The sequence below is a fragment of the Sprattus sprattus genome (genome assembly GCF_963457725.1).
Source record: "Sprattus sprattus genome assembly, chromosome: 20".
In the NCBI taxonomy this organism is placed as follows: Eukaryota; Metazoa; Chordata; class Actinopteri; order Clupeiformes; family Clupeidae; genus Sprattus; species Sprattus sprattus.
This window is the reverse complement of record NC_137918.1, coordinates 25,510,416-25,534,946: the sequence shown is the minus strand read 5'-3', so window position 1 is coordinate 25,534,946 and position 24,531 is coordinate 25,510,416. Positions and strand designations below refer to the sequence as shown.

General features: G+C 41.1%; 1 protein-coding gene and 1 gene segment (V, D, J or C); one reads left to right on the top strand and one right to left on the bottom strand.

Moving 5' to 3' along the window:
* The window catches only part of LOC308381700 (protein NLRC3-like), a gene marked incomplete at both ends in the record, with an annotated part of 81,924 nt that extends 62,857 nt beyond the window's left edge, over positions 1 to 19,067 (top strand). The window contains 8 exons of the mRNA XM_080859283.1: positions 2,801 to 2,914; positions 3,715 to 3,790; positions 4,669 to 4,876; positions 5,361 to 7,167; positions 14,592 to 14,768; positions 16,103 to 16,276; positions 17,097 to 17,270; positions 18,890 to 19,067. Of these exons, the coding sequence (XP_080715409.1) occupies positions 2,801 to 2,914; positions 3,715 to 3,790; positions 4,669 to 4,876; positions 5,361 to 7,167; positions 14,592 to 14,768; positions 16,103 to 16,276; positions 17,097 to 17,270; positions 18,890 to 19,067 (2,908 nt within the window). The remainder of the gene's footprint in view (positions 1 to 2,800; positions 2,915 to 3,714; positions 3,791 to 4,668; positions 4,877 to 5,360; positions 7,168 to 14,591; positions 14,769 to 16,102; positions 16,277 to 17,096; positions 17,271 to 18,889) is intronic.
* A 4,462-nt stretch (positions 19,068 to 23,529) lies between these two features.
* On the bottom strand, positions 23,530 to 23,952 carry LOC308381699 (immunoglobulin kappa variable 1-39-like). The segment is given in 2 exons: positions 23,934 to 23,952; positions 23,530 to 23,840 (listed from the first exon to the last, which is right to left on the bottom strand).
* Positions 23,953 to 24,531: the final 579 nt, after the last annotated feature.

Genomic DNA, 24,531 nt, shown 5'->3' with positions numbered 1-24,531 from the left:
AGACAGACAGACACAGACAGACAGACAGACAGACAGACACAGTTCCAAGTGTAATGGGCATTTAACCAAGCACAATGAAGGAGACCTACATTCTGTTGCACTGATCATTTTTACATGGAAAGTATGTTTAATTGAGCCTAAATGGATGCTTACTTCTGACAGACGTGTTTGCCTGTGTTCTTTCAAACCACAGAAGAACAGTCACATCGATTCCACAATATTCCATGTGCACTTTGACTCTCCATAGGGTGGAACTCTTTCTATTGGAAAAAAAAACTTCTGCGTGTTTGGTAATTTACAAAAGTGAAAGAAAACTTTCCACTAACTGGTTGAGCCTGTTTGTCCAGGTACATTTGCCTCGATGGATTTCATGCTGTGTAGGACTGTTTCTCCAGTCGGGAAGACTAGGTGTATTTAATGAAAACGTGAGTTGGTGTTTTACTTGATCTCTATGTAGTTTTGATTATCATAACTCGTTAATGTTAATTGTAGCACTAAGCCAACTGGAATATTGTCCACATAGAAAATAGAAATAGACAAGGCTAACTGCAGGCTGCCTTGGGCGAAAACTTGATATTCAATGTGTGTTTAAAACATCTGTAACAATATTTAGGTGGATCAGATGTCACTTGCTGGGCGTTGATGCATTGCTAATATACGATGTGTGTTTTTAAGAGTTGAAAAGAAAAAAAAAGTATTAGAAAAGTGTGAGGTATTTCCTGGTAGACCTATACAAAGCTTTTTGTAGTCCACAATCAGAGGCAGTCCAGGCACAACAAAGATATGTTGCAAAAGGAAATTCATCCTTATTGTTTACAGCACCGATTTCTATTTATTTTCAAGTGTAATGGGCATTTAACTGAGCACAATGCAAGGAGACCTTCATTCTATTGTGCTGATATTTTTACACAGAAAGTATGATTTATTGAGCCTGAATGGAGATTTAATTCTGACAGACGTGTTTGCCTGTGTTCTTCCATACCACAGAAGAACAGGTGCAGCGATCCCACTTTATTCCATGAGCACTTTGGCTCTCAATAGGGTGGAGCTCTTTCTATTAGTCTGTGTGGCTCTTGCCCAGTAGAAAAACATCTGTGTGTCTGGGAGTAAACAAAAGAAAATTTTCCACTAGCTGGTTGAACCTGTTTGTCCAGGTACATAAGCGTTGATGGATTTCATGCTGGGTAGGACTGTTTCTTCAGGCGTTAAAACTAGGTGTATTTAACACTTCCAACACTAAGGCCTTTTTTGACTCTGTTAAGTATTCTTGTAAGTGGTGATCACTGAATTACCATGCCCTTATCATATGAATAGTTGTCATTTGCTAATGGGAGGGTCAAAACCTCACTCAGAGGCTGAAATGTGCAAGGGATTAGTTATATCCTCCTTACAAAGTGATTATTTATACTTTAGTTTCAAACTGTATATATTTAAAAAGTAAAGGGTTCAATGTTGCTGTGGATGTTAGTTTTATGTTTGTAGGACAAAAACTCGCTGAGATTTTAAATTCTATTAATAAAAATACCACAAAGTGCCCCACGGGGCACCTTAGTGCTGGAAGGGTTAATGAAAACGTGAGTTGGTGTGTTACCTGATTTTTAATTATCAATTACTATTGTCTGTAACTTGTAGGTCTATGCCACGTTGAAAATTGTACCCATAGAAAATAGAAGTAACAACTGCAGGCTGCCTTTGTGTGTAATAATCTATGTGTGTTTAAAACATATGTAACAATATTCAGATGGATCAGATGTCACTTGCTGGGCCTTTATCCATCGCTAATGTACCATATTATGACACGTGTGTGTTTTTAGGAGCTAAAAAGAAATGTATCTGAATATGTGCTATTTCAAAGTGACTCTTGAAAGCCATTTGACACTAGCCTACATGTGGCAAATAACATGAAATGTAATCCAAAAAAACAATTTAGTGCTACTGTTGAATATTTTATTCATTTACCATCTATGTAATATCAATAACCAAAATTACGACATTTATAATAATATTACAGCTTTCCACATGTCTAACATCAAGTTCCAGAACTGTTACAAATATGTAAGTCTCTTTCTTAAACAGGAAGTGGCTAAAGCTTTGGGTCCAAAATGAGTCAACATGGAGGCTCTGCTGGTGGACATGGAGATACAAAGTGAGGAGTTTGTGTGCATGTGTGTGCACATGCGTGTTTGTGTGTGTGTGTGTGTGTGTGTGTGTGTGTGTGTGTGTGTGTGTGTGTGTGTGTGTGTGTATGTGTGTGTGTGTGTGTGTGTGTGTGTGTGTGTGTGTGTGTGTGTGTGTGTGTGTTTGTGTGTGTGTGTGTGTGTGTGTGTGTGTTTGTGTGTGTGTGTTTGTGTGTGAGTGTTTGTGTGTTTGTGTTGCATTGCAGTAAACTGGCACCCAAGCCTTGCACATCGAGGCGTCATGTTTATTAACATTCAGATGGTCAGTCAGACTTTGATGTCTGCAGAACTTCACACCTTTCATACCTAGGTAGACCACACCCTGTTCCCCTTCAAAATATGCCCCACATCACACCTTGAACCAGATTTTGATTAAGATTACCAAAAGCTCACTGAAGGAGTGAACTACAAGAGAGCCATTATCACACATAGAATAGCAAGATTGTGTGATTAAACAAGTTATTATATTTAGCTGAACCATTTACACAAAGACAAAACATGACATTATTCACAGAGAAATCAAATAATGAGCCAGTGACCTAATGATCGTGGCATCACATATCCTCAAGTAGAACACTGTCTTTAATGAGTTACTACTGTATGATGTGTTTACTTCTCTGAAGCCCAGTGGATGAGAGGCCAGACTCTCCTGCATCCAGCTGTGTGTCCATGAAGAGTGATCAGTCAAAGGAACAGATCATCGACTTCAGTGAGGAACACAGTCATCCTGATCCCAGGTAAGGACAGGTCTTTATCTGGAAACAGAGTTAGTCTCTTTTGTACATACTCTTTTCAATTCAATCCAATTCATTTTTTTGTTTTTTTAATATAGCGTCTAAACAATAAAATTGTCTCAAGGAGCTTTACAGAGCCCAGTGCCTGAATCCTCCTATAGCATCACAATGGTTACAGGGACAAGGAAACGCTCCCTGTTAAGAGGAAGAAATCTTGAGCAGTCGTGTGCAACTTGTGCATATCCAACTTGTCACGACCCTGCCCATGATCTCCTGATCCTGGTTCATGTGTTCCCTCTGTTTTGCCCTGTCTTGTATTTCTGTTCCTTATGGTTGCTGTCAGTGTTCATGGTTACACGTTGTTCATGTTTGGTTTCACTCTGTCTCACTCTGTCTCACTGCACCTTTCCTGTTTGGACCTGCCTGTGTGTCAGTAAAGATTCCACTTTGTATTTCAAAGTTTGTCTACATGTCGTGCATTTGGGTCCAGCTCTTCTACAGCAGGGTTACCCAACTGCTCATGAATACAGTTATTCTCAGCATTTCAATTTAAATTCTATTGCAGTACAGAATGTTTGCAGCAGAATATTTCACAGTTTTGTAACAGCACACAACTTCTTATCACTTTTACCTGGATGTTGAGCAAAAACATTGAGGAAGGAGGAATCATTAAAATAAGGCAATGAAATGTTTGTCTCATACCTCACATATAACTGCTGTGCTTAGTGTTACTGTTTGGTGTATAGATATTTACTTGTAAAAGCTTTGTTGACCAACAACTGCTGTCCTTGTATTTCCTTCAGTGTCCAACAGGAAGAACAAACAAGTCATCCATCTTTCAGCAAAACCTACCAAAATGAATTGTCTACTGTATTCAAGGTGTGTGTGTGTGTGTGTGTGTGTGTGTGTGTGTGTGTGTGTGTGTTTGTGTGTGTGCGTGTGTCCTGCTGAACTAAGGTCTGCTATAAGTTTAGTAATGATATGTACGCGTCACATGACTTTTGAAACCTGTCATTCAAAGATCAAAATCCCACACCAAATCTTCAAAACCATGCGCTAATTCTCAGCCTTCGACTCAGTTTTTAATTATTTATTTTGCCAAAATGTATACACACAGTTCAATTTCTAAGACACCAGTGGTAAGACATTGAACACAACCCCAACAACAGGCCGGCTACGGTTACACAGTGTCTGTCATATTTTATATATATATATATAAACCGTATATGTATACTGTATACTGTATATATATATATGTTTTACATAGCCTGCTATAAAATGTTGGGTAGATGTGTTTCAATACAGAACACTTTGAAATGCTTTTTTGGTAATGCACTGGACTGTAAAACATCTTTGTTACAGTACTGTTACAGACCTCTGCACTATAAATGGCCTAGCATTTATTTGTTGGTTGTACTGAACTTTTCCCTCAAGCAAGCTTTTATATCTGTGTTTTACATTGAGTTTTGGAAAACTTGAAAAAGTACTGAAAAGTGAGAGATTTCATCAAAATTCTCTATGAAGTGCTGCTGTAACACTAAATGTGTTTTTGAGATGTGTCACACTATTGTATAGTTATTGATAGGATAACCATATGAATAGTTGTGTTTAAGAGATTTGTGATGTTTGCAGATTTGTGAATTGTGTGTAGCACTTCAAAAATGATACCTAGTTTCTAAGCTAAAGAATCAGAGTTGTTATGCAAATAGTTCATTCAGTTTTTTCATCACTGATGGAATGATTTGATTTGCTTTCAGGAGCTTGAACACAAAGTCATCACTTTCATGACGGATGAACTAAAGAGACTCAAGAAGCTGCTGACTCCTGATAACCCAGAATCCTCTTGTAGTGAGGAGGAGGAGGATGAGGAGGACCAGAGAGAAGCCAGAGATGGAGCTATGAAGATTGCAGTTCACATCCTGAAGAACATGAGCCAGGAAACCCTTGCTCAGCAGCTGGAGAATTGTGAGATATTCACTCAACACTAAGTTCCTGAATATTATACATCGTTATTGCAGCTTGATTCAAAATATACTGAATACTTTAAAGATAGATCTTTATGTTCTGTATTAACATAATTACTCCTTCAATATGTGATATCAAATAACAGTGATGTTCACAATTTGAGTTCTGTTCATAGTACCTAAAAGAGTAAATTGAAAACTTCCTATGAGCCCTGAGTAAAACTGCCATTATTATGTCCCAGACGTTATAGTGGATGACACAGGATATCATGACAATCATGCTAGTATCATGTTACCTGTTCTGAAAGCTGTCAAGACGGTTACTAATGATGATGCTTGAACACAGACTCTCATGATGTATACTGAGAGGATATGGTGTCTGTCATAATGTAATAATCACTCTCATGACAAAGGCTTAAAGTGCTCACTTCACACACTTACTTGTATACTGACAGATTGACTAAATCATATGTACTTATCTCTAGATGGACTCTTTCCTAGATGTCAACAAAAGCTCAAATACAATCTAACAGAGAAGTTTCAGAGTGTATTTGAAGGCGTACCTAAGCAAGGAAACCCTACTTTTCTGGAGAAGATCTACACAGACCTCTACATCACAGAGGGGGAAAGTGTAGAGGTCAATACTGAACATGAGGTCAGACAGATTGAGATGACATCCAGGAGACAAATAACAGAGAGGGAAACACCAATCAAATGTACTGACATCTTCAAGCCCTTACATGGACAGGACAAACCCATAAGAACTGTGCTGACAAAGGGAGTTGCTGGCATTGGAAAAACAGTCTCTGTGCAGAAATTCATTCTGGACTGGGCTAAAGAAAAGGCCAATCAGAATATTTACTTCATATTTCCTCTTCCTTTTCGGGAGCTGAACTTGATTAAAGACAAGAAATACACTCTGATGGACCTCATCCATCACTTCTTCTTTGAAACAAGAGACTTAGCCTTCTCCAACCAGGACAGATACAACATCGCTTTCATCTTTGATGGTCTGGATGAAAGCAGACTTCCTCTGGATTTCCAGCACAATGAATGCATCTACAATGTATCAGAACCTGCCTCAGTGGATGTCCTTCTCACAAACCTCATCAAGGGGAATCTGCTTCCCTCTGCTCTTGTGTGGATCACCTCCCGACCAGCAGCAACCAATCAAATCCCTCCTGAGTGTGTTCATCAGGTGACAGAAGTACGGGGTTTCAATGATCAACAGAAGGAGGAGTACTTCATGAAGAGAATCACAAAAGAGGAACTTGCCAGCAGAATCATCACACACCTGAAGTCTTCCAGGTGCCTCTACATCATGTGTCACATTCCAGTCTTCTGTTGGATGGCAGCCACTGTTCTGGTGTACATCCTGACTGAAGCAGAGAGTGGAGAGATTCCAACATCTTTGACGCAAATGTACACACACTTCCTGATCATACAAACCAAACACAGGAGTCTGAAGTATGGAAGCCGTGATGGAGATGCACTCTGGAACCTGAAGACCATTATGTCCCTGGGCAAACTGGCTTTTCAGCAGCTGGACAAGGGCAATCTGATCTTCTATGAGGAGGACCTGAGAGAGTGTGTCATTGATGTTACAGAAGCATCAGTGTACTCAGGGATGTGTACCGAGATCTTCAGAGAGGAGGCAGGGCTGTACCAGGGAAAGGTGTTCTGCTTTGTTCATCTGAGTATTCAGGAGTTTCTAGCAGCTTTATATGTGTTTTTGCACTTTAGCAAGAGAGAGAGCAATATGCCTCACCAACACCAAACCTCTCAGCTTCATTCACTGCTCAGTGCTAACACACTTCATGACCTAAACCAGACTGCAGTGGACCTGGCCTTAAGGAATGAGAATGGACACCTGGACCTTTTCCTGAGATTTCTTCTGGGCCTCTCACTTGAGTCCAATCAGAAACTCCTACAAGACCTGCTGCCACAGACAGGAAGCAGCTCACTGAACACAGAGGAAACAGTCAAGTACATCAAAGAGAAGATCAGAGAAGCCCCCAACCCAGAGAGATGCCTCAACCTGTTCCACTGTCTGAATGAACTGAATGACCACTCTCTGGTGGAGGAGGTCAATGGCTACTTGAGGAAGGGAAACGAAACCGGAGAGCATCTCTCTCTTTCCCAGCTGTCAGCACTGGCCTTTGTGCTGCTGATGTCAGATCAGGAACTGGAGGAGTTTAACCTGGGGGATTATGGGGGAAGGGGATCACATGCCAGATCACATGCAGGTCTGCTGAGGATGCTGCCCGTGGTCAAAGCATCAAGAACAGTGAAGTGAGTATTGGAGTATTGAGTAGTGTAAAGGTGGTTACTGGGATTGTATTCTATATTGTTGCGGATTTATTATTTAGAGTGAAAATTAATGTAGTATGACTGACAGTATGGTTGTGTATACAGTCTCAATTTAGCATCTAATCATCAGTATAGCAACTGATGCAGATATTAATACACACAATTTAATGATACATTGGAATTGTCTGCTATCTAGATGAAGTCCATAGTCCCCTGACAGTACTTCATAATACTGGGAATACTTGGTTTGGTACTAGAACTAAGCCCTAATGCATGCTGCCTCAAACATTGGATTCATTGTCAAAGTTACTGTAGTATGACTGGCATGTTGTAGAGGATTCGTAATGTATCACTTAACCCTTGTATGGTATTCCTTTTTTTGTTACACAGAAGGTATTCCGGGTCTAGTGGACCCGCTCGATTTTTGGGTGTTTAATTCAGTACAATCAAACAACAATTTTTTTGGGTAAAATACTCAACAGATGTTTACTTCATCTCAATTACAACCAATATGAACAGCAAATATGGTTAATATTGGCCCTTTAGCTTTGTTATATCACATTTATGAATTTAAGTGCTACCCGTTTTTTTTTTTTTTTTACAAAAATCAAGAAAATCAATTATAATCAAGATATCAGTGGACAAAATTCAACACATTTACAAATGAAGCAAGGGTTTTCATAACTGTTTGATTTATGTGAATTTAATTTGAAAACAGGTCAGTTTACATAGCTCAATATGGGTGGTTGGGGCACCAGCATCAGCACCAGCTGTAGGCAGACACCAGCTTGTCCATGTTGTCCACCCCACCTTTTGTGGCATTATAATCCATGATGATCTCTGGTTTTTGATGCTCCAGGCCAGAGATGCTCCCATCCGTGTGCAGTCTACTCATGAGTACAACATTCTTGCCTTTCTTTGGCACATAGGGTACCAGGGACGCGTCAGCCGTGTACATAAATTTAGAAGAGTTGACAGGCCTGTTCTTTGTAGGCAGCAGTTGGGGTGGGAGCTCAGATCTGTTTTTCCTTATTGTTCCCACCATGGTCAGCTCCTGTCCCAGCTTGTAGGATGTAAAAAAAATTAGCATGTGATGTTGTGTCCACTGAGTCCCTGAGCCATGTCCAGGACAACTCTCATTCCTTGATTTTTATCAGGGTGTCCTCATCAGGTTACCCTATGTAGATTTGTAAGTTCAAGCATATAAGGAAGTCGCATCACAGAGGCAGCCCAGATCTTTATTCCATATTTTGCAAGTTTAGATGGTATATAATTTCTAGCGGCAGAAACACAAAACTCTAACTTACTCACACACTCACTCAATCACACACACATACTTAGCCTACATACAAACAAGGTCCACATACACACAAACACACACAAGTGTGCGTGCACACACACAAACAAACAAAGACACACACACACTTGCAGGCGCACTCACATACACACGCGGGGCACACACACACACACACACACACAAACACACACACACACACACACACACACACACTTACACTTACACTTACACTTACAGCAGACCCAGACAGGAGGAAAACTGACTTTAGGTACACAGCAGTGTTAATTTCATCATCTTTTTTTAATTTAGTCTTAGTCTTAGTCACAATGACGAAAATCATTTTTAGTCTTAGTCATATTTAGTCATTGCCTTCCCAATTTAGTCTTAGTCTTAGTCTAAATGACGAAAATGTCAGGGGCTCTTCTCGGGGATTGAACCCAAGTAGCTAGGTTTGTGAACTAGCGTCTTAGCCAGGTGAGCTAACGAGAGGACCCAGTTGCAAGATGTCGTTTTGAGCTTACCTTCTTTTTATTTTCAAAAACACACAAGATTCCTCGACAGGAGAAACTACAAAAACGCAGAAAATCAAGAACAGGGCAAAAAGCCATAAACTAAATACTACTAATGTGCTTGAGAGCACTACAAAACAATGTGCTTGAGAGCACGACAAAATATGGCGCTTGAGCGCACGACAAAACTATGGCGCTTGAGAGCACTTCTCTCAACCATGGGGAACAAAGACAATACAACGACCCGAGACAGAGCAGGGAAACTAGCCAGGTATTTAACTCCTGGCTAATTGTGACAATGTAACACAGGGCACATAATGGGACACAGGTGAGGGCACACAACGAGAAACAGGTGAGGGCACACAACGAGAAACAAAGGCACATGTGAACACAAACATAAAGTAAAATGTCCTTTTGGCCACTAGATGCCGTCAATGTGCCAAATTACGGCAATCGCCGCCCAAAGTCCTGACATAAAATCAATTTTAGTCTTCATCAAATTTGAGTCATTTTAGTCATTTAGGCATTTTTGTCATTTTTGACATTTTTAACATTTTTGACATTTTAGTCAACACTGTACATAATAGACCTTCTCCACACACTGCTTCTCTTTTTAACATATCTATCACACTGTACAGAATAAAACTTCTCCACACACTGCTTCTCTTTTTAACATATCTATCACACTGTACAGAATAAAACTTCTCCACACACTGCTTCTCTTTTTAACATATCTATCACACTGTACAGAATAAAACTTCTCCACACACTGCTTCTCCTTTTCTATATTTTATTTATATAACACTGTGCAGAATAGAACTTCACACTGATTCTCTTTTTTAAATAAATCACACTGTATAGAGTAAAAAACGTATCCAAACACTGATTCTCTTTACATATCACACTGTACAGAGTACAGTAAAACACTTCTCCAAACACTGATTCTCTTTTACATATCACACTGACTGTAGAGTAAAAAACTTCTCCAAACACTGATTCTTTTTTTACATAGCACACTGTACAGAGTAAAAAACGTATCCACTGATTCTCTTTTTTTATATCACACTGTACAGAGTAAAAAACTGATCCAAACACTGATTCTTTCACATATCACACTGTATAGAGTAAAACACTTCCCCAAACATTGTTTCTCTTTATAACATGTATCCCACTGTACAGAATAGAACTTCACACATGGATTCTCTTTTTTAAATAAATCACACTGTATAGAGTAAAAAAACTTATCCAGACACTGATTCTCTTTACATATCACACAGTACAGAGTACAGTAAAAAAACTTCACAAGGCACACACACACACACGCTAGTTACTGGTAGGTTGATCATGACTGGCTTTACTATATACCCAATCCATTTCAATACCACGTGCATCTAAGTTCGACTACTTTTCGGTCAGTATTTGCCACTCTCATAGTAGTTAGTTCTGATCTGGCGAATCTCGAGTAACCATATTTTACTCGCCAAAATATTCTGATCAGCACAACACAGGCAGACGTCTATTTGTCATTATCCCACTGTCCGAACACAGTACGCTAACTGTTATGATTATGACACACTTCTAATCATGCTAACGTTGAGTGCTGTTCACCATGCTTTTTCATTCATTTAATGATCAGTCATGACCAATGTTTTCCAAAAGCTTCTGTGCGTAAAAGCATCTCTCTCCAATTATCTTGATATGGGCGACAAATAACACCCCCAGCGTGACGCTGTCAGAGCTAGTTAGCTAACTATGGCTAGTTGAAGATGACAGGTGATACTACTAATAGGGCCCGTTAAATAGCTTTTGAGTACCGACAGGCGCACCCGTTCCTTACCTTCTGCCATAAGGCAACATGTTGGCACCTCAGATGCCGCTTGAGGTTAGTGGTATTCTTCCCTGCCATCTTGAACTCGCAAACTCGTTGGCGGCGTCCTTCCTCAGGTGTCTCCACATCTTGGCCGCCACCACCGGCGGCATGATCAACCATGATCATGCAGGTTGTTTTGTTGTCCTTGCTGTTATACGCGAAATGACTCCAAACATCCAGGCGTTTTTTTTCGCCCAGCTCCTCCAAAGCCCGACGCCATGACTGTGAAATAACTACTACCAGTGATTGATTCTCTGTTACACATGTGCTCTGCTACTACTGATTGAGCGTGAGCGGCGCGAGGCACTGTGAGACAAACAGGGCAACAACGCGTAATCTTCTATGAAGTTCAAAAAACACTTACTATATTAACAATTACAACTTACAAATTAATTTTAAACAATTATATATTTTTTATGTCCATTCGTCCATGACTTGTAAATTTCGTCTGGTCTTAGTCTCGTTAACGAAAATCAATTTTTATTCTCGTCATATTTTTATTTTCTGGAAACAATTTTTGTGCGTCATCGTCTCGTCATCGTCACGGCAAAAAGGGGCGTTGACGAAATATTTTCGTCATCGTCCTGGTTGACGAAATTAACACTGGTACACAGGACCTACAATTTCCAGACTTTTATTTGCCCCGGGTCCAGTGGACCCGAATACCCTCTTTGTAACACAAATGTGTAGGGGGGGGGTTACGGTGTGCGCTCAATGAAAATGTAGACTGATATCCGTTCTTCGCATAAAATGAGCCAAAGCCAATGAGTTTGAGTTTGAAAAAATTATTAGAAGTATTATTTTTGTTTTGATCAAAAATGAAAACAGGTCCCACAGACCCGAATACCATACAAGGGTTAAGCATCTATCATTAGTATAGCAATAGATGTAGATTTTTTTAGGAGATTAAAAGACACATTTTAATGATACATTGGAATTTTCTGCTATCTAAGTCCGTAGTCCCCTGACTGACAGTACTACGAAATATTGGGAAAACTTCATGGCTTCACTCTAAGTACTAATAATAAGCCCTAATGGGTGCTGCCTCAAGCAGAGATCATTCCACTGAAAAACACCTACATGTTAGTGACCACCTCACAGACAGTTACTGCTCAAAATCATTTTGATATCAGATGACAAATTGTGCGTTGATGTTTGGCGTCTTTGAAGTTTTTTACAATCGCTAGCATCCTTTTGTCAAATCTGTAGTCACATTTTTTAAACTCGCATGACTAGCACAACTTCTGTCTTTTGTGGACCATACCATGAATTGTATTACTGTTGTTTTCACATAATATGCAGTCAATTGCATTTTTATTTTTTACAATTGCTTACAAACATTTACAACATACTTATGATACTTTTTCTGAAATCTAAACACAGCAACACACCTACATCACACAAACAGCCAAATTGTAAATTTTCTACTCAATATCACATTGTGTTAATTCAATACTAACTCTACTAACTCAAAATGCAAAAAAGCAGATCATCATAACATGGCAAACGGGACTCAATAACAAATCATCTTTCAAAACACACATAAAACACATATTTTCTATCCTAGAGGAATATCTCGCAATCATAGCACAATGACTTTTAAAATACTAGCAGTTGATGACATTACAAAAACTGCAGTACTTTTCATATTTCAGTTCTACAGGTACATGCATACAATACAAAATATGATTTTTTTTTTTATTCAAGTTCCTTTCATTTTAAACCACGAAAACTGAGTGAGTCATCTTTACTTCATAGAATGTGCTATAGACATAAAATAGAAGGTGACAGAAAATGCTGCAGTAAAAACATTTTTGTCAAGGAGGTTATGTTTCACTGTTTGTCTGTTACAGTAACAGGATTATGCTTCTAATTACCAAAGTTTGGAATGACTCCGAATCACTGGGTGGATCCACGTATTTAGTTTTACTTTACGTAACGTTGTGTGATATGGCATTTGGCTGAGGTCTACGCTCTCCGAGTACCCTTCTAATTAGCATGAAAATGCTGCCAGTAATCTACAAAACAGATAAAACACACAAATACAGTAAACAGTTACAACATAGAATAATACAGGGAGATATGGAGATGCATCATAATTGCAAACACACAACACATGACATTGTCCTGTATCATATGTGTGTCAAGTCAGTTTTCTCTAATCAGCTCCTTCATAGAAGAGGAGATCTACAGTAGTAGCCACTGACTCAGTATTGGCTGAGTTTAATGGGGATGTCTCACAGGAATGTCCTTATTGTAACTCTGGACACTCTGTGTTTCAGTTCTTTTCTGAATGTGTCAGACTGTTAGTTCTCCCGAGTGGTTTGCGTAAAAAGCTGAGTTGTAAATCCATGATCATTACAAACATTCTGGTTACTGGATATGGCCATTTTCATTTTCACTTCACATATACTATGATGAAATTCTTTGGATGTGGGAGAGTCAGACACCTAGTGCAAGATTTTCTCAAAAAAGAAAGGTTGAATCTGCCAATGAACAAGGTTTAGGTGCTGATCAAAATTAGTCTGCTGCTGCCACCTAATCTAATCTATACTATCTAGAGCATTTTGCCACATTTTCTCCATCACGTGTTACATCATCTCTCCCTAGGCATCTTGATAGAAAATCTTGGCGTACCTCCAACATTGGTATGCATTGATATCAAACTGTTTATACCCTGCATTATGCCCCATTTTCCTATTAGAGTGTTTGTTTCAGGTAATTTGTATGCTGATTGATTTATGAAGTGTACCTCCTGTTTTTAAATGGTGTTGGTCCCTGGTGTATATGTATCGTTGGTTTTGTCAAATGAGAATCTCGGGTTTACTCTGATAGCGAGAGTGGAGAGAAGAGCTGCTGATTTTTGCCCTCTTGTGTATGAGGCTTAGCAGACGCATACTGGAACCTGCAATATTTTTGTCTTCACTGGGGTTGAGCTTGGTTGGTGATTGTGATAATTTTTGCCCTGCTTTATTCCATTTATAAAGCTCTTTTAACCTACTTTGCCTCTGAATTTTGGTCAGACCCACCCGCACACGGCGACACCGCTCGGCCCCGTTACAACTGTGCGGACCTGTGCTAAGTGGTGTGCCAACACTAACAGTTTTGAGGAGCCCATCATTGACCCTCTGTCTGAACCAAGACCAGCTGTTTTAAAGCAGTTCTTGGTTGTTAATGTCATGTCAAAAAGTACTGCATTCAAACATGTCCCCATCCTTAATCCCCATCCCCATCCAACACTCAAAGCCTTTTTTGCATTTGTATAGCTCACAGCATTTCATTTAGGGAGAGAGAGAGAGCAGTGCTGCATGGTGTTGTTTGCTGTGTGCATGTTAACAGGGGAGGGCAAGGGGGGGAAGGGTGTTTCAATCCAATTCAATTAACATTTCAAAACCATGGCCTGGGCAAGGGAAGGGGGGGGGGGGCTTTCACACCAATGTGGGCTTCCACGGCAATACACAGGGTTGGCGACTGTCGTAAATCCCACATTTCATGCAGTGTACAGGCTGAGTTATTGTAACATCACAAAGAAGAGCTGTGCAGCTTTGTGTGTGTGTGTGTCGGTATACCAAATATTCTTGACTGTCTAGGCATTGTATACTAGATTGTTACAGGGATAAATGGAAGGTTAGTCTTAGTTGTATTGTGTGTATTCTGAAACTGTGTTGTCTGTCTCTATTGCTGTGATTCTCATCTGTATGACTTAATTGAAATGTGTGTGTGTCTACAGGCTGGAGAGTTGTAACTTCACAGTGAAGAGCTGTGCAGCTTTATCTTCAGTTCTCAGCTCAAACTATTCCAGTCTGAGACAGCTGCACCTGAATATCAATCATCGTCTGGGAGATTCAGGAGTGGAGCTGCTTTCTACTGGTCTGGAGAATCCAAACTGCAGGCTGGAGAAACTGGAGTAAGTCTGCCAGTTTGTGTGTGTGTGTGTGTGTGTGTGTGTGAGAGTGTGTCTGTGTATATGTGCGTGCACACATTATTGTCTGTCTGTCACTGTTACGAATCTCAACCCGAAATCGTAACATAAAAGGAGTCACAGTGTGGTTTAGTGAAGAAAAGTATAAGTTTACTGACAACCAACAAAACGCCCCAATACCATACAAAAACAACGGGGTTATAAGACCGAAAGGAAAAAGGAAAAAGAAAACCTCAGGCTTGCTGTGTTGGTGGTGTGAAACAATATCAGGAAAATTAACAGAGTTACAATGGAGCGTTTGATTTAACAGTACACAGTCAAGAGACTAGAGTATAGAGTATAGAGTATAGAGTGTGCCAGCGTCTGTCTTTTGCGAGGCGAGAGCGATCATCCATCTTGGAAACTGGATGGCTTTTATCCTCATAGGCCAGCCCCCCAGTCGTTACAGGACCACGCCCAGTCTCCACCTACAGCAGGAATAGTACAGACCAGAGCAGGAAACAAATCCAACCCCAGAACTATGTAACAGTCACACAGTCACTGAAACACACACACACTGCACTGAGGAACTCCAGGAATTGCCTGCTGTGCTCTTTCACCTGCAGCCATAAGCATTTGATTGTGTGTGTGTGTGTGTGTGTTGGTATTCTAAATTATCTGTACTGTCTAGCTGATGTATACTAGATCGATGGATGGATGAATGAGGGAGAGTTTAAGTCTGAGTTGTGAGCAAGAGTGTATTAGTGTCTCTGTGTGACACAGACAAACACACACGTAGTGGAAAAAACAGTTTTGAGCTTTTTTCCTTTAAACCCCTAAATCCTATTCCTATGTCCTAGTTGATTTTACCACCATGGAGAAAGCAGGAGAAACAATATCAAGACTTGCAGTTCTGTCCAATAATCCAATGCAAAAGGTGTCCAATGTTGCCTTACAAAAATAAGGATGCGATTGCAGTTTTAAAGGTTTAAAGTCCATATAATTTAAGTTCAGATAAAGGCTGCAACAAGCTGAACAGGCCGAAACGGAGACAGTGTGGTTCACGGCCTCAGCAATGAGGTCAATGACGGTATTTGCGCCCGCCTTTTCCCCGTCATGCGCGTCTGGCAGCCATTTCAAGGGTGGCACTGTCACCACCTAAAGAGGGCACACACTCACAATTCCACAAAAGGGGAAACATCAATAAATCATTCAAAATACAAAAAAAACTGAAATGCGGCTCCTACAACACATTTATCTGTCTTTCACTTTTCTCGCTCTCTTTTTATTGCTGTGATTCTCATCAATATGCCTAATTTTGATGTGTATGTTTTTAACAGGCTGAATTTTTGTAACCTCACAGTGAAGAGCTGTACAGCTTTATCTTCAGTTCTCAGCTCAAACTCTTCCAGTCTTAGACAGCTGGACCTGAGTTCCAACGAGCTGGGGGATTCAGGAGTGGAGCTGCTTTCTACTGGTCTGGAGCATCCAAACTGTAGACTGGAGAAACTGGAGTAAGTCTGCCAGGTTGTGTGTGTGTGTGTGTGTGTGTGTGTGTGTGAGTGTGTCTGGGTTTATGTGCATGCTCACATTATTGTCTGTCACTGAAAAAAATACACACACACACACACACTGCAATGAGGAACTACTGGAAATCTCTGCTGTGCTCTTTTACCTGCAGCCATATGCATTTGATCGTGTGTGTGTGTGTGTGTGTGTGTGTGTGTGTGTGTGTGCTTGTGTGTGTGTGTGTGTGTGTGTGTGTATGTGTGTTTGCGTGCGTGCGTGCGTACATGCGTGTGTGCGTGCGTGTGTGTGTGTGTTGGTATTCTAAATTATCTCTACTGTCTAGGTGTTGTATACTAGATCAATGCATGGATGAATGAGGGAGAGTTTCAGTCTCAGTTGCAAGCGAGAGCGTATCATTTTCTCTGGGTGTCACAGCCAAACACACATTTATCTGTCTTTCACATAGACATATTGATTCGCTCTTACAGTTTCTCTCTCTCTCACACACACACACACACACTCACACATTCTAATGTTTTATGGCTGCAGGTGAGAACACAGCAGATAATTCCTGGAGATAATTCCTGGAGATCATCAGTGCTGTGTGTGTTTGTGTATGTGTGTTGGTATTCCAAATGATCTTTACTGTATAGGCGTTGTTTAGTAGATCATTAGAGGGATAGATGAATGGTTGGATGGATAGATGAAAGAGGGAGAGCTTTAGTCTTAGTTGCATTGTGTGTATTCTGAAACTGTGTCGTCTGTATTTTTTATTGCTGTGATTCTCATGTAAATGCCTTAATTGTAATATGTGTGTTTCTACAGCCTGAGTTTTTGTGACCTCACAGAGAAGAGCTGTGCAGCTCTATCTTCAGCTCTCAGCTTAAACTCTTCCAGTCTGAGACAGCTGCACCTGAGTAACAATAATCTTAGAGATTCAGGAGTGGAGCTGCTTTCTACTGGTCTGGAGCATCCAAACTGCAGACTGGAGAAACTACAGTAAGATCATGTTTTCATGTTTGTGATAGTGTCATGTGTTTTTTGCTCGCAATTATGATGCACTGGACTGTCACCATCTCCATGTCTTCCTAAATTAATACCAAAAGACTCCAACAGGGGGAACTGGATATTTAATCTAGGTGTAAAGATAAATATCCTCCATTTTTGCTCAAGTTTGCAAAGTGTTGCGTTGCAAAAAAACTGAAGAAAGTATGACACCTCTTTACAGTACCTATTGCAATACCAAAGAAATTAATCTGAAATGCTTTAATGTTTCATGACTGCGCTGTGCGACAATTTCTGTGGTTTAGTAGACAGTGAATAAATGTGTTTGTAGTTTATTACATTTAAAGAAAACAGTTAAAAAAAGTGTAGGCCTCACACTAATGAAGGGGTTGGAGGGGGAGAAAAAAGAAAGTCCTCTATAGGACCTCAAAAAAAATGAAGGCCTCTGGAAAGAGGCCCTGGGTGTTACAGTGGAAAAGTATAATATAGAGGCGCACCGCTCATCAATGTCACACTCAGCCTAGGCAGCCAATCAGATCAAGCAACAGGCGGGCTTAACTACTTTACCACTTAATTCCTGCTTTGATGCTGGTAGATGTGGTATGAACGGTATTTTACAAACCAAAACGGCGATCGCAAATATAGATGAAACCTAAATTATTCAAACACCAATAGTTTGTATTACGTTTGATTGCCTGGTTGCGCATGCAGCTCCGCTTCACAGGTGCACCAGGCTGTTTTGGCCGCCGCACTTTGCCAAGGCGTTTTGGAAGCGTCTCTCTTGGAAGCGATTCCGATCAGCAGGCAGGCTAATCCACAACGTATATGTTTACATACTTCATGGATTCTGATTGGTGTTGGATTCTGACTAAGCGCACCACTCAGGAGAACTAGCAGTCTGGCACATTCAGAAAATAACTGAAACAGTCTCCAGAGTGATAATAAGGACATTCCTGTGAGACATCCACATTAAACTCAGCCAGCACCAAGTCAGTGGCTACTACTGTAGATCTCCTCTTCTGTTTAGGAGCTGATTAGAGAAAACTGACTTGACACACATCTGATACAGGACAGTGTCATGTGTTGTGTGCTTTTAATTATGATTCACTGGACTATCTCCATATCTCCCTGTGTTTTTCCATCTTGTCTCTGATTCTGGAGCATCCAAACAGTAGACTGGAGAAACTGCAGTAAGTCTGCCAGTTTGTGTTTGTGTGTGTGTGTGTTTGTGTGAGTGTGTGTGTGTGTGAGTGTGTGTGTGTGTGTGTGTGTGTTCTGTTTGTGTGTGTGTGTGTGTGTGTGTGTGTGTGTATGCACGTGTACATGTTTGTCTGTCTGTCACAAAGAGACACCGATTCACTTTTGTATTCATACACTCACACTGTGTGTGTCTGTTTGTTTGTGTGTGTCTGTCAGTTTGAGTGTGTGTGACCTTTTTTTTTTTTTGTGGTGTGTATATGGGGTGTTGGTCTTTGTGTTGAGTCTGTCTTCTCTATAATGTGTGTCTACTGAGGTGCTGTGGCCCTCCAGTTTGTGTGTGTGTCTACAGGCTGCAGTTCTGTAAACTTTGTGTTGAGTCTGTTTTGTATAATGTTTTTCAAATGTGTTTACAGTCTGAGGTGCTGTGGCCTTACAGACAGGAGCTGCTCATCTTTAGCTTCAGCTCTCAGATCAAACCCCTCCAGTCTGGGAGAGCTGCACCTGCGATTAAACAAACTGCAGCAGTCTGATGTGGAGCTGCTTTCTGCTCTACAGAAAGATCCTAAATATAAGCTGACTGAACTACAGTAAGTAATGAATGCAGCACATGCAATAACATTCCACTGTGCATATGAACATGTGTCACTGTGTCCATTTATCATCTCCATAAATGATATATTTGGATATGTGTGATGTGTAAAATATTATAATCAGAGTATAATCTGTGTGATGGGTAAAATGTCGTTAGCAGACATTACCTGGAGAACCTTTAATCACTCATGTGTCTGACTGGAGCAGAACTGTTGTACATGTTTACACAAGTACAGTAAGTGTGGAGGAATCCAAATGGGGAAACCTGATACTGAGGATGATGTAATCTGCAAAATCTCCTCAACAGGTATTAACTGGGCAGCCATCAATCATCCATCAGTCTGACTGGAGCAGAGCTGCTGCAGATGCTGCAGTTTCCAGACACTCAGTAGCAGATGATCATCCACCTGCCTCACGACTCAGCACTGTGGGTCTATCTGTCCGCTGCTACACTTTAAAGGGTTATTTAGTTTTCTAGTGATACATAATCACCATCTCTGATTTAACTACTTGTGATGCCGCATTTCCTAGGAGCGATCTAATGGCGGATGCAATTGACTTTCGTTTTTCTTTTAACAGCCAACAGAGACTTCTACAGTCCTTATTTTACATTCTCACATACCTCTCTGAACTGGTTCATCTTGACTGGCATGTGTGCAAGCATAGGGGTGCACACTTATCACTAACACCACGCCAAACATTTCATACCTCACTCATTCATTTCACTGAAAGGTTTTCAATGTTAAATGTGACCTTTAACAATTGTTGTAATTATTTTGAAGGCCTGACTTTGTTCTATTTATTGTTGGTACCATTTTAACGTTGTATGATGTGTATTTCTTTGACACATGATTTCACCCCTGATGGTGATATGGTTGTATGATGGTATGAATTCAGCTACCTGATGAAGGTGTTGACATAGTAGTAGTTGGTAGGCTTTTTTAGTGAGAGTTTGTTTGGTGAGCTGAGTCTATGCTCTTCTCTATTATCTTCAGAGCGTGAGGATGATTTATTTTGTATTGTGTGTGTCTGTGTTAAGCTGTAATTCTGGTTGTGCATATACAGCTGTTTTGTAACATATCTTTTGTTTCAATTTGTTTTTTTTTCTTGGACAATGTTCATCTTTCTTGGATAATGCACTTGGTGGAGGACAAATAAATGTGCCAACCAACAGAGTTTTTGTCTCCCTGCTGCCTTTTCAGCCTACCCTTAAAGACCCTTGACACAGTTACCCTTTCTTATTTGGTGGCAGCGGTCGAATGGGAGAAGTACGGTTGGTTGATGCGTGAGGAATGCCTCTCTGTCTGTCTGTATGTCTGTCTGTATGTGTGTCTAGTTGGCTGTTGGTCTGTCTGTAGTAATGAAACATAGGATCATTTATTAAAGGTGAAATATGTTTTGTCAAATTTAGCTAATTGCTCCTCACTGTCCTCTAGTCGTCTGTTTAGTCTGTGCTCTAAAAACAAAGCTAACATGAAACGACTAGTTCCAGACGACATTGAATTGGTATAACTGATGCCGGTGCTTGAATGGCAGTCCCACCCTCTAGTCCCTCTTGGGGATAACGCCCCCCATTGAACTGGCGCATGAAAAATAAAAGCTAAAACGGCCAACTGGTTCTGCTTGACAGGGAAAGCCGCTCTGTAAATGGTACACAAACATAGTGGCAGAGTGACATAAACATTTAAACATTTACAGCCAATCAACACATTGCTTGTAGAGCAAGGACACAAGGGGGTAATTTTGTTGGCTGTTGAGCTAACATATAAACGGTCTTTTGGCAGAAATACAGACTGCATCTTTAAGATAGAATGTTAGGATACCTTCATGGGGAATGAAGTAGTGGTGATGTGTGCAGAAGATTCTGGAACAATGCTGCTGCCTCTCTCCCCTGCACCTCTTGTGGTCGCTGTGCCCTACCAGATCATCCTTGTAGGCAAGGCCAGACAGGCTGTTTCAACTGTGGCAGCCTGCAACACAAACACAGAGCCTGCCCTGACAAACTGTAAGAACACACACACACACACACACACACACACACACACACACACACACACACAATTTCCTTTCAAGTAACAAATCAGACACTCTCATAGTCAGAACATGTCTCAAACCAAAAGGGTACACCATCAAAAAGCTTGTCATATTGCCTTTGCACAAGCAGCCTGCCTCTCCCCTCACTCACAGGTTCACACACACACACACAAACACACACACACACACACACACGTGCGCGTACACAGACGCACAGACACGTACATGTACACACACACACACCACACACACACACACACACACACACACACACACACACACCACACACACACACACACACACACACCACACACACACACACACACACACACACACGCGCGCGTACACAGACGCACAGAGACGTACACACATGTCATTCTCATGTAGAATTGAACACCGCTCTCCATTCATATGCGCTGTGACATGACATTTGCAAAAGGTCAGCTTTCTAATCTGAATTTCAAATCGCTCAAAGGCACTTTAAAAAAAATCAGCCTGGGAGTGTTGTAACACGAGACGCCTACCTGTGAACATGCGGGACGCACGCTAACTGCATCTCAAGCATGTCGCTGTGGTGACAGCTCTTTTATGAACACACACACAAACACACAATATCTCTCTTTCTCCTTCCCTCTCTTCTCCCCCTCCTCCTCCCCTTCCTCTCTCTCTCTCTCTCCCTCTCCTCCTCTTCCCCTCATCTCTGTCTCTCTCTCCCTCTCCTCCTCTTCCCCTCCTCCTCTTCCCCTCATCTCTGTCTCTCTCTCCCTCTTCCTCTCTTTCTCTCTCTCTCTCCGGTGGTACCTGGTTCCAATAAAATTGAACAAAATGAACTTGACCTTCTAGGGGGGGCGGGGGTGCCGTTGGGGGGAGTGGGGCGCCCCCCTAATATAATGGTAGGGGAAACACTGGTTCAGAGATATTTTCTGACTATGGTCTTCCAAAGTCCGTAAGAAAACAGTTCGAAAATGAAAATGATTTTTTTTTTTTTTTTTTTTAGATCGACAGGGAAATGCGGCCCATTGTTGCTGCCATTGTCAGCTGTCCCTTTCTGCGCCCAAACAATGAGGTAAGATTTGTTATGGTGAGGCACAGAACCTGAATGTGCCCAGGGACTCTGATTGGCCCCACAACTTCTCAATTCTTATGCTAATCATATATGGTTATTTGACCGAGATTCATAAAACCATTTATCTCCCCTGCCTCTCTCCCCTGTGTGTGATGTTTTTAACAGTAGCTGCTGCCTCTCTCCTCTGTGTGTGATGTTGTTAACAGTAGCTGCTGCCTCTCTCCCCTGTGTGTGATGTTGTTAACAGAAGCTGCTGCCTCTCTCCTCTGTGGGTGATGTTGTTAACAGTAGCCGCTGTCTCTCTCCTCTGTGTTTGATGTTGTTAACAGTATCTGCTGCCTCTCTCCCCTGTGTGTGATGTTGTTAACAGTAGCTGCTGCCTCTCTCCCCTGTGTGTGATGTTGTTAACAGTTGCTGTCACATGATGTGAAATGAGTCCCAGTGTTGAGGGGTGGCACTGGACAGAGTTACTCTGCCTCCACTGTGGCACTCACTGTGTGCACTTTAGTGTAGTTCCTTTAATATATGACTGGTGTTCACACATGACCGGAAGGTGGTCAGATCTCAGGTCAGGATGAGTGTTCAGTGATCTGAATGATCTGAATGATGAGCCCTTCTTCAGATAGTGACTCTGACTGGATGGAATCATTTCTCAACTGTATGTGGGCTTGATTGGAATAGAGAAAAACATGAGAATCTGTCAATTGTACTTGAGTCTGACATAAAAGTGAGTGTTGAAATAAAGTAGGTTTGCCTGATCAGACTGTACATTAATCCACAGGGAAGAAAACATCAGAGGCCATTAGAAATGTTAGTGAAAATACTACAAACACAACTGACATTCCTACTTCAGGTGAGGGCAAAAGACACATGAGAGTATCCTTCAATGAACTGGTGACAAACAAAAATATGTATGTATGCATGTCAATATGCACGTATACACATGTACACAGTGCTGGATGGATGGACATAAATGGGGATGGATAGATGAAAGTGTTAGATTGGAGTTCAGATTCAAATCCACCTGAATGGACAGTCATGCAGCCTGTGGCTCAACTCTGTTCAGGAGTCTGAGCTCAGCAACCTCAGCTGTCATTCTGACCAGCACTCTGTGGGGGGGAGAAAAACTAATTTGGTGTTTCTAAATGACTGAGGTGACGGACACCTGTCAGTCAAATAGAGGAAGTGAGAGATATATTTTTACATGCTGTACTGGGGAGACTGAGATCATGTGCACATCCTCTGAAAGAGCTGCTACCATGAGCTGAGTTCAGTCATCTGTAGCAGCTCTGCACCTGTTCTCAGATCAGTCTCCTGAGGGCTCTGATTCTCTCCTGCTGAGGGAGGTTTTTGTACGGCGCTCTAACACTGTGTGAATGGAGTGGAATAACTCTGGCCACAGTAATAATCTGCAGCATCTTCAGGCTGGACTCTGCTGATGGTCAGAGTGTACTGTGTACCAGACCCACTCCCACTGAAACGATCTGGAACACCAGACTGATGAGATGTTGCCAGATAGATCAGGAGTTTAGGAGCTTCTCCAGGTTTCTGGGAGTACCAGTGGAGGTGGTTACTCACACTCTGACTGGCTGTACAGCTGATAGAGACAGTTTCTCCAGGCTGAACAGACTTTGATGAGGCAGACTGAGTCAGAACTATATCAGCTGATGACACTGTTGAGAAGAAAGAGGAATATTAGAACTGGCACATTTGAAAGGCTTGGATGCCATATTAGCAGTAAGATGTGAGATGTAACAGTCTCTCACCTTGTGCTATGAGTCCCATAGCGAGTAGGATTACAGTAAGAGAAATCATCTTGAAGGTTCTTCACAGTAGCAGTGAAGCACTGAAGCCCTCTGATCCAAACAGGGACTCTTAAAGAAGATGGAGCTGTCTGGTGTCAGTCACCATGCAAAACTCTCTCACACACACACACACACACACACACACACACACACACACACACACACACACACACACAAACACTTACTTCACTTCAACTAAACTTAGTGTTTTTATCAGTGAGAGAGTTTATGTGCAGCGACTCAGTACATCTAAAGCACTCTTGTGGATTTAATGTGAGGGGAATTAACACACATTTTGAAGTAAGTGCAGAATGAAATATTCTAAATTAATTAAATGATCATGTTTTAAAGCTTTACTCACACCAACAGGGCCTGTTTTAAACTGGGTTATGAAGTTGTATGAAATACACAAGGCAGGCTAAAAATATGAACATTTGTTTATGAGTATCTTAAAAGGGATTACTTTGTTCACATTTTTATTTTCAAGGATGACCTGTTGAAATTATTTAAAAAATATATTACGAAAGGAAGCTATGCCGTGTGTGGGAAACTTTACTAG